This window comes from Apus apus, chromosome 21 (assembly GCF_020740795.1).
Source record: "Apus apus isolate bApuApu2 chromosome 21, bApuApu2.pri.cur, whole genome shotgun sequence".
Classification (NCBI taxonomy): domain Eukaryota; kingdom Metazoa; phylum Chordata; class Aves; order Apodiformes; family Apodidae; genus Apus; species Apus apus.
Genome location: NC_067302.1, coordinates 6,550,176 through 6,560,904, shown reverse-complemented (window position 1 = coordinate 6,560,904; position 10,729 = coordinate 6,550,176). Strand labels below are relative to the sequence as shown.

Genomic DNA, 10,729 nt, shown 5'->3' with positions numbered 1-10,729 from the left:
AATCCGAGTGCTGCTCACTAGAACCCACCAACTCACCCTTGTCCAATGCTGAGCAGCAGCTGTCAGCAATGGTGACCTTAAGACTAGTCCCAGGGGTAACAAAAATTCACTGCCAAACGAGCAATAACTATTTATAGCCCAGTGGCTTTATGCCTGACAATGAAGCAAAGACCAATGGAGACAAAACCACATGTTCATTTACCTGTCATGTTCTTTGTCCACAAGATGGTATCGTGCTCTGAACGCCACCAGGTGAGCGTAATACGCCGGCGCGGGAATAGAGACCGAGCGCGTGCAGCGCACGTAGGTGTGGCAGAGCTGGTAGGTCAGCAGCTGGAGCTCATCTGCAGTGAAACAGTTATCATCCCACAATACATGATAGTGTGAGGGACGGCTGGTACCCTGAGAAGAAGGGAACAACAATTCACTTATCTGCCTTTTCCATACAATCAAGTCAGATCCTTAAGTTCAGAAAGGCCCAGACTGTCTAGCCTGAATGACTGTATCGCTGTGTCAACACCCCCACACTGCTGGGTTCCATTTCCACAGCCTGTAATTCACCAGTCTGCATTTAGTCAGCAAATCACCAAACATTGCCTTCAGTCTTTCAAACTATTTACATTTGAAAACTTGATTCAATGTCAATTTCATTGTGGCTACAAATTCATGAAGGTAGCAAGTTTTATTTTCAGAAATAACAAAGGTAAAAAAAAGTGACCTTTTAAAAATAAACTTTAAGAAGTATCACTTACTATCAATACAAGTGTTAAAAGGTGCAGCAGAGACCAGCTCTCAAGCAAATAAGACTATTAGTCCCACAATAATGTGACATCTCAGATAAAACTGAGCTCAGTGACACTTTCCCACTAATTAACTTTGTAAACACAAGTGTCACAAAAGGGAGAAAAAAACCATGTTGTATATTCACATTTACTTACAAAGAAGCAATCATACCTGTATTCCAGCATGGCTACAGAGGTAAAAATCAAACTCATAGGGATGTGTAATGTCTGTATCCACAGTTGTTCCAGCTGGAATATTGCCACTGCGTCCAACCTAGGGAAAAGGTTCTGTTAACAACTGCAGCCACCAACTCAACTGTAACATCTCAGTTGTAATTAAAAATACAAGTTTCTATTAAACACATGCAAGGTTTCAGTGAAAGAGCTGCCTCAGTGCTGCCTGGAACACAGCACTACAGCAGTCAGGGATGTTTGGCAGGGACACTGCATGGCTCTACCATCTCACCACAGAACACTACACCTACAGCACTTTGGGACTTTAAATATAAATGTGTGTGCAGCTCTGTCTCTCTGAGATTTGTATTTGTCAGCTTGAGTCTGCATCAACACACTCAGAAGAACAGAAAAGTTTAGGGGTTTTATTTGTGGGGGTTTTTTATTAAATTGCTGTAGATCTGCTCCTAGTTAGGTCCATCACTAGTAGCTGCAGGTGTCTGACAAACACTATTGGTGTGTGACAAATGTGACAAAGCCTGATGGCAACTGTTGGGTATTTTGAACACCCTTAAGGTCAATGACTTTTCAATTTGGGGCCACATTTTGTGCTTATCAATTCAACCTCTTCCCTGAATGCAAAGCCAATCTGACAGACAGAGAAGGCCATCTTAATATTTTCTCCAGGAGCATAAGAAGCTTTTCCCATTAGGTTACTAGGAGGGAGGGCCAGGATTACCCTTTCTGTTCTATCAGCACAGAACAATCGTGTATGATGTCGTTTCTGCACCACAATGTAGGTTATTCCAGGCTGGTAATCCTTCTCCAAACTGATGCAGGCTTCTCGAATGGCCAGCAGCTCGTAATACAAAACCTGCAAAGGCACAAGAACAGGAGAGTTTAGTTTTCCTTCCCTTGCACTCTGCACCCAACATCTAAAAACGGTTTGTAGTTCACACTGAGTGCAACTTTACCACACAATTAGCAATCTTAGGAAGTACTTAGAAATATATTGTTTCCCAAGTTCTAAGACTACTCCTTCCCAAACAGGAAAGAAGTTGCAACTCTTCTTACTCAACACGCTTAAGAAATTCTCTCCTTAAAACTCTCAATTATTTTGTGTCATCTTGGTGCAAATGGAAGCAACTCAAACTGTAGAGCTACTGAAATATGAGAACTGGAGTTATCAGGTAGTAACACAGCCCTTCAGGAAACCCACAAAGGAACCAACCTGTCGAAATTGCCCTTCAGAGACCCCATCCCTATAGAAGATGATGCGTGTGGGCTTGAACCGTGTGGACTTGTAGAACTGGATGAGCAGCTCCCTCACCATGGAGGCCAGGTCCTGGATGATCTCCTGCCGCGGCCGCTGCACTCTCACCGTGGCACAGTACCGGCTCGGGTGGGCATCCATACTACCTACAACCTGCAGGGGAATATGACATGGGTAAAAGCTTCAAGATCAACACACATACACAAAAAATTAAAACAGCAAAAAAAGCCAAGCAAAGAAATTTTGAAGTACAAATGTTAAGAAAACGGTCTAAAGTATAGAGCAGTGGTTTTATTTTGAAAATATGGGTTTTAATGTAATCAGAAATGTATACAAACAACTGGCATAAGCCCTGAAAGATATCTGTCATAGAATAGAAAATGTAACTCCTGGACTATAATTAACATTTACCCAAGATGAAAAACCAGTGCTGGTTTAATAAAACTTACAGCAGCTATGGAAGGCTTCTTTCCATCTCCAGCAGGAGGGTGAGTGACATCAGCTCCCAAAAAGATCACTGGCTGCTGGAACACAGAAGGTCTTCAAAAAGAAAAAAGTGCTAAGTCACACTTGTAGCTGAACAGCTGGCACAAGGTTATTGCTCAACATGGGGTTTTGTTTCTGTTTCAGCTAAGCTGCACAGAGAGACCTTCTTATCAGGTACTCTGGCCAACCCTAAACAATGAAATCTTTGTGCATAAGATGTGAACTTTGAAAGCACCACAGGACAGAAAATCCTGCTACTTAACTGTGGCGAGTTCCTAGTGGAGAAAAGCCACAGAGCTACACCTGACAGCACAGACAGCTCCTTACAGAAACCACCATCCTACAGTGGGATGACACTGGTGCTTGGGGGTCAACCAAGCACCCCTTTGGTATTGCACCAGCCATGCAACAAATGGCTTGGTGCAGGAGCACCCACATTATCCTGGTTTCTAGAATTTAAGCAGCAGGATAGTCTCCCAACTTTTGATTCCAAGCTCTCAGGAAGTCTCTAGATAGAATTCTTAAGACAGAAGTTTTTCTGGATTGCTACCTCACATTATGCACATTTCCACTCAAAGAAGAGACACTCTAGCAAAGGTTAGAGTCAAACTGAATTTCTAGTCTTCAGGACCGAAAGAGTTGTGCTTCTCCAGAATGATCCACATGAGAAAGATAGGTGCACACGTGGGTTGGGCTTCTCAAACCTTCTGGCATCAAAGCAATTGCAGGACACAGAGCAGAGAACAGCCACACACAAACCACACACAACCAGGTTCTTACCGTTGATGAGGTACAAGGATGTTGTTGATTCCTCCCAGTTTAACATTGATCTTCAGGCACAGATTTGACAGGGTCTGTGGTGATGTTTTAATGACGTTCTTGACTTGCACACACTGTGTGGCCATTCCCAGCAGTGTATCTCCCACACGCTTCACCTCCGCTGAGAAGCAAATTTTAGGATACAACATTTTAAATGATGGCTATTGCCAATGGAACATTTTCATCTCAGCTTAAGTAGCAATAAGGTCAATGCACACATGCTGCGAAATGACTTTTGAACAGATTTATCAGCACAACGTGTGAACAGACAGGTACAGACAGGTATTCCCTCACCATACACGGGTGTTTTCCCTGGCAGGATGACAATGATGAGCTGAAGCCCTGAATAGGTGTTCTTGAGGTGTCGGAACATGGGCTCCACACTGTCTGCCCCCTGGGCGTACTTGCAGAAGCAGGGCTGGCCCTGGATGGGCATCCCCGCGTCCTTGGAGATCTTGCGCAGCTGGTCCGTGAAACCCCTGGAGATGAGAAGGTTTTTGAATTTTTGCAGTAGCAACAGCACACAACTACCAAAGCAGAAGAGGACAGAACAACTCTGTTACTCAAATGAAGACAATGCCAAATAGCTTGTAAAGCAGCAGTTAAAACCTGTTCATTATGTGGAAGCTGCACAGCTTTGAAACATCATAGGCCAGAAAGGAGGGGAAAAAGTTTAGATGCCTTTAGTGCTTCATTCACCAGAATGGGACACCAGAAGGGACTACACATCAAGCAGCAATGTCACAGGACCAAAACCCCATGGTGTAAACCAGGTCAGGGTTTTGACTTCCAGCAAGGGAAGAAAACAGTTTGGGCTCTCCCCCTGACACCTTAGATGATTAAAGCCAGGTAAACACTCAGGTTTCCACTAAGATGGCTTCATTAAGAGAACAGTCCAAAGCCTGAACCATGACATGCCTTACTTCAGTATTTCTTCTCTGCATTGTCTCTGTGTTGCAAAGCAAGCTATAGCCCACATTTTGATCTCAACACCAGTGTGAAACTGCTTCCCTCTCATATCCCACACCCCGTGGCTCGGGGTCGCCACCGTTCGATTCTGCGGAGACAGAAAAACACCAAAATTGAAGCAGGAGAAAAAGCCTCTGCTATTTTACAGCCTCCAGGTAACAAGAAGTTTACCATTCACACTGATCTCAGTATTGCACAGTGAACAGACTGCACCAGCTCAGGAAAGCACTAGTCTGAGGAGAAACAGAAGAAGAAGCCAAAGGCTCACCCGCCCGCCGTACTGCAGCATGGGAGCCGGCAGCACCCGCCCCGTCACGTGGGCCATCTCATCCCGGACCTTGAACTGGAACTCTTGAACAAACGGATCCGTGTCGTAATTTGCACTTCTCACCTGGAAGAAGAGCATCTCATGATCATTCATATAACAAACAAAAGACTAACAGGAATGCTGAAGTGTCCTGCAATTCCCCTCGCCGTTGAAAAAGGCTGATTTAATGGCTCAAGCCAACCAACCTATGCCCAGTGAAAACAATGGATATAATGAGATACACTTGATGAGACTTTTTTGTTCCTTTACTCTTGTTCCGTATTTCTGAGTGCTGGGCTCGTACTATTATTGCAAGCTAAATAAAACCTATTTTAAAAAACAGCAAAAGCCTATTAAATTAAGGGGTTAGAAGAAAGGGCTGACAAGACTCAGCTAGTCACATACAAAGTTTTCACATTGAAGTGGTCTAATCCAGTGTCACTGAGTGAGAAGTATCACCATTAACTGAAATTAAAGAACTAACCAATCTGCTTATCTCCTCTTGCCTATCTGGAGCAGATCTTGCTGTGGCCTTTATCATAGTTGATGTCTGATTGTCCGTTAGCTTCTTGATGCACCGCTGGCCAGCTACAATGTTACAGACCTTCAAGGGAAACGAGAAGCATCAGCACACAATGGGAGCACTCAGCAGTACACAGCACAGTGCTGTCACTGCAAAACACACCCCCAGCCTGCTTAAGCAACTGCATATTCTCTCTCATAGTTCTAAACTTTAAAGCACTTAAAATGTAGACAGTCTTTCATGAGATAAAATAACACCAAGCATGTAAATAAGCAAACACGCTTGTGTTGCAAAGTGCACTTAATGCTTTGCAAAACAATACAGCCCACCAGTGACAAGCTGATTTATCAGAACAAGTTCATTACTTCTAAAGGCAGGTAGGTGTGTTTCTGTTCTTGTCCCACTTGTAGGCAAGGAAGATGAGGGTACTTCAGCTGGAGGTTGTATTTCTCTCTGAAATACTGTGCTACTGTTCTCTCCACAGTCTGGCCATTTTCTAACTGCAAAGGAAACCTGAAAGGACATGCATTTGAATAAGATGTACAGAAATCTTAGTTGGCAAGTATCAGTAACCCTCAAATTAACGAAATATTAGGTGCTGTTGCACATTCAGTGTTAAGTTATCACACATTTTATGCTGACAAAAAGCATCTTACGTTTGATGACTCGCTGGCCGCCTGGTCACGTTACACACACGGTATTTCCTTCTCATCGTTCCACAGTGAGTCACTTCTACCTTTAGACCTGCACAAAGGTACCAAAAACCCTCATGTCACAACTACACAAAATTTTGCACAGGAGACACAAGGGTCCTCATAATAGAACATGTTCTAATCCAACAAACAGCAGAACATAAGAAATCATTATTCTCTCAACATTTTTACATTATCATTTGATTTGACTAATCGGGTATTATCCTCAAAAACAAATCATAGTGTATAATATTTAATTTTCAATGTCATCTGGATTTCTTGTAGCAGTTTCATTTCACAGGCATGTGACTAATCTCAGACACAGGCTGCTTCCACCACTCTGTTCTCATTCCCAGTGCTGCACTCCTCCAACACCAGCAGTTCCAGTGTAACTGACATTAAATGGGCAAAACTAGATTTCTACCCTATTGCTCATTTTTTCTCCCAACTTTGTATCCTCATTCAGCCTGTAATTTTCTTTAATTTCACTGACCAAGTTTAACTTTAGATTTTGAGCAGCTGAAGATCAAGGCTAAAGCACCCAGCCAAACACCACAGCCTCACCAGACCTGCCCCTCTCCACAGTAATGACAGCAAGGAGAGCAGCTCAAGAAGCTTTTTGTGTCTATTTCTGTCAACTGTGCTCACCCTGCCTGTGCTGTGCATGGAGCAGACTCAACAGCTGCTGAAGAACTGGGCTTATCACCCAAGGGCTGCACACTATCAGCACAGTTATGTCTTTCCCTTGCCCCACAGAAGAGAAGGCAGTCGTGAAAACAGCCTTGCTGCCCAAAAGATTCAACCTCCAGCCCACTACAAAAGGCTCTGGAGAAAGCAGCTGGATGACTTGTCCTCTTGAGGCTTGTGGACCACAAACTCAACATCCCACATCAAATCAGGTCCCCAGGTACCAGACTGCAGACACCATGTTTGGTTTTCCAGGGACACAAGACATTCCAGAGAAGGAGCAACTGTGCTTCATAGACTCCTGACAACAGTAATTGCACCACTAACATCAGTATTACTTGGAGGATGGCATAACTGCAAATAGTGCCCTGGTAGAACATTAGGAGAAAATACAAAAAGAAACCATGAAGCACTGGGGCACAGCAGAAGAGGGCTGTGACCACAGAGACACCTGGAGCCCGTTCACTGCCTTGTCATTAATGTGCTGTGACACCAGAGGCACTGCCCTCCCACAGAGCTGCTGACTGCCAGTTCCTTAATGCAGGGTTTGTTTCACTGTAGATGATCACAACATCTTGCCTGCAGTTCCCAGATACTATAGTAGCAAAAATAAATATTGACAGCAAAGGTAACCCTTCAATATTGTCTGACTATGGTAGCAAAGTGTGGCATCCAAGATCAAGCAGATGCAGCTTCTCATTCTCCAGTTACCAGTCTTCCAGAACAAAGACAGACAAGCAGATGCAAAAAGGAGACATGTTAGAATTACCACAAAGTAATTATTTTTCCCCCCCAATGTCTATTCTATGCACACATTGGTTTATGATTATAGCTGGAATTCACTTTTCCTGCCCAGCATTTCAGTAGAGTCTAATCTTGCATCATGTAACACCAGTGTTTAAGAGCAGAACTTTGAAGAGATGAGCTCTTTCAAGGCTTCTCTCTCTGCAAATTACACTGGAATGAGAAGATAGGAGAAAATGCAAACCAAAGCAGCATATATGGAGAGAAACCACTCAAACCAGCAGCTTATGCAATTCATTTGGAATGGAATTTGGCCTTCAGTTGCAGGTTAGCAGGCAGTGCTTGTTTTTCCATAAGGCAATCAGTTACTAGAGGTCCCTACAACAGCAGGCTTCCCAAGAATCCATGATGTCAGCTTTGCAATCCATTTGCACTCTGCCTCAGCACTTGAGCAGCAGGAGAACCACAGCACAGCCCCGCTCCAGGCCAGCCACCCAGCCAGGTGACAGCCACTCACCTCTGCCCAGGCAATAAACACCACACTTTCTCTTTCCCTCCTTACACAGCCCTGGGAACACACCTCATTTTTCATCTTTCATTTCTGTAGAGCTGCACTGTTTCATGCAGGACTAGAACTACAAGCAGGGCCAACTGCAACTCCCCTGGCAGTTCCAGGGCCCTTCTGATACACCTTAACCAGGAGATCTCCAGTTAAAATGAGCCTCTTAGAATTAGCTCGTGTCATCTGGGACAGAACAGACATTTCTACTCACCCTTTATCTCTTTGGTGAATTTTACCCGATGAGAATCAGTCAGAGGTCTTGGTTGTTCATCAATATTATGAATGTCAAGAACTTCACACATAAACTGAATTACAGGTTGTGCTTTGTAGAAGGCAGTGGCAGAAACTAAAAAGGGAAAAATATTAAGTGTCAAAAAAACCAAACCAAGTCAGAATGGTGTGAAGCAGTAGATAAATAACTGCTTCTTCAAATTCCACATAACCCTCAAGCAAATGTCATGCAGCACATTTTTAAAAGCAAATTAGCAAGCCTGGAAACAACTAAGTATGCAAAAGCCAGCATAGAGCCCAGCACAGTCATCCTGCAACTGCTTTGCATTTCAGGGTTTTGAAAGGGTTTTTCCCCAGATAACATTTATTTCTAGAGAGCTGCAGTGTCCCCAGGAGACATTCTGTTTCAACTCTGTGTGGCGCTGCAAGCAGAGACATTATTAACATCTCTCTACTGAAGATTTTTTGAACATGAAAAGCTAAGATTATTCACTATGTAATATAATGTTGTCAATTATACATTATGATCAATTACTGAAACAATATTTGGTACCATGAGCACTGTGCTGTGTTGTCTCTACACAAATGTTAGCGTAGTGGTGCATGCAATCCTTGATCTACCAACATCTCTTTCCCTCCCTGCATACTAATGACACAATCTCATTAAGTGACAATACACTGTTTTTTAAACAGGACAGTTGACTCACTCCAGGAAAGACAGGCCATAAACAATCTGCTTGACAAAGTTATAAGCAATCAAATCAGTACCTTTCAGTAAGAAAGGTGAGGTGGCACTAGATACAGCTCAAACTCAAGCAAACTACTCCATACACTGAAAACTACACGACAGAAAAGAAACACTTGACAAGCACTTTATGAGTTTTCCAGATCTCATGTACCAAACCCTGCCCATCACTGCTAACACCAGGAAACATTCCCCAGACGTGTGTCACTTCAGCAGCCTGCCAGCTCAAGGTGACGCACTGACTGGGCCCCCCTCCGGATGCCGGTTCCTGAATGAACTCTGGCAGCTCCCACCCTGGTGTCCTCCCACTCCCTCAGCAACACACCCCAACACAGGGAGAAACAGACTTTGTAGCAACTTTCGAATGAGGTGAAGAACTAGAATGCAATCAAGCCTCAAACCACAACATGAAGTGACTGTCCCATAACCTGCAGCGTACAAAGCTCTGAAGTTTCTCCTGACAAATTTCTACCACAAGAGTTCCTGCTGAGCCTTCTAATGCTGCTAAGGAAAACCCGCTTCACAGAAAGTCCCAGCACAGTACACCATCAACTGGTGTCAATTAATGCTTTTGCCCTACCCAAACTATAACTACCTCAGGACCTACCATACAGACACTAGTACTGGCAATTTCTCAGACAGGGAAGATTTTTATATTTATTTTTCAAACAACAGCTACACCACAGCTGCTGCCTGAAAGGCAATTTTACAAGAACAAACCCATCTGAAGTCACATGAGTATCATCCACAATTCAGGTAATCCAGAACACACAAATTTTCATTGCACAAGCTCAGCATCAGCTGCAACATCTTATTAAGCTCCAAGACAGATGCTAAGCACAACCTGACTTAGAATTATTAACCTAGTGCAAAGAGGACAATTTACCATGGTTTTATAAAGCATTTCAAACAGACAGTGAGAACATAATGTGAATCAGAGAAAAGTTTCAGCAGCACCTGCATCTCCAACACTGGCATTTTTCAATAGGGGGTTGACAACTAAATAGGCTTGAAGTGCCACAGAACCAGGGAGCCTGACACGCACGGGTTGATCTCGGATGCGCCCATCTGGGAGTTAATCAAGTGGTGCAAGGCAGGTCTGACTTTGCATAAGAAAGCCCATCTCAATTAGCCCTATTCATGAAAGCGTTCGTGATTTTAGAGTTTTCTTGGAAGCGTTGAACACCACCTACTCCAGACAGCTGAATCCATCTCACTGCCTATGTTATCATGGACGTACCAGGACGGAAATTCCGTAGGAAAACAAGCTATGCTGGGCTTTTCCTTCCTATGTAGGATTGCTTTTAATATGGCAGGTAAATTTCTGCCCAAACACTGATACAACGAATGCAGAAGACTGGGATTTCTAGGTAACCTTTGCCAAATAAGTCTGGTCTGAACGGGCTGAACAGGAAGGCAGTGCATGCTGACACCCACCTCGTTGTTACCACCTCACTTCTGTTATCATCAGACCTTCTGCACTGGGCTGACTTGACAGTCAGTGCTGTGTTTCATACATATATTACATGAGGCAATTACTAAATCTTCAAACTCAGCAATGAGACAAGTATTTTCCAGGTGAAATCCCCTTGTCTATAACACAATCTGAGTTTGACGGTTTTCTGATTCTGAGAAAAAATACCCCAAGCTACTTCAACTCTTTATGACTTATAATATGAATTAAAACATGAGTGCACAAGATGGCTTCTGGTTACTGAATCCCTCTGCACTAACA

At 43.5% G+C, this 10,729-nt stretch overlaps 1 protein-coding gene across 2 annotated transcripts in view; it reads right to left on the bottom strand.

Moving 5' to 3' along the window:
• LOC127393212 (protein argonaute-3) overlaps nucleotides 1–10,729 on the bottom strand; it is a 29,569-nt gene that overhangs the window by 5,661 nt on the left and 13,179 nt on the right. For both annotated transcript variants that reach the window (XM_051638104.1, XM_051638105.1), the window contains exons 6-18: nucleotides 8,230–8,364; nucleotides 5,990–6,077; nucleotides 5,699–5,846; nucleotides 5,295–5,414; nucleotides 4,772–4,894; nucleotides 4,458–4,591; nucleotides 3,829–4,013; nucleotides 3,496–3,655; nucleotides 2,679–2,769; nucleotides 2,188–2,382; nucleotides 1,696–1,830; nucleotides 955–1,056; nucleotides 203–402 (exon numbers count right to left, since the gene is read on the bottom strand). In XM_051638104.1, coding sequence (XP_051494064.1) covers nucleotides 203–402; nucleotides 955–1,056; nucleotides 1,696–1,830; nucleotides 2,188–2,382; nucleotides 2,679–2,769; nucleotides 3,496–3,655; nucleotides 3,829–4,013; nucleotides 4,458–4,591; nucleotides 4,772–4,894; nucleotides 5,295–5,414; nucleotides 5,699–5,846; nucleotides 5,990–6,077; nucleotides 8,230–8,364 — 1,816 coding nt within the window. The remainder of the gene's footprint in view (nucleotides 1–202; nucleotides 403–954; nucleotides 1,057–1,695; nucleotides 1,831–2,187; nucleotides 2,383–2,678; nucleotides 2,770–3,495; nucleotides 3,656–3,828; nucleotides 4,014–4,457; nucleotides 4,592–4,771; nucleotides 4,895–5,294; nucleotides 5,415–5,698; nucleotides 5,847–5,989; nucleotides 6,078–8,229; nucleotides 8,365–10,729) is intronic.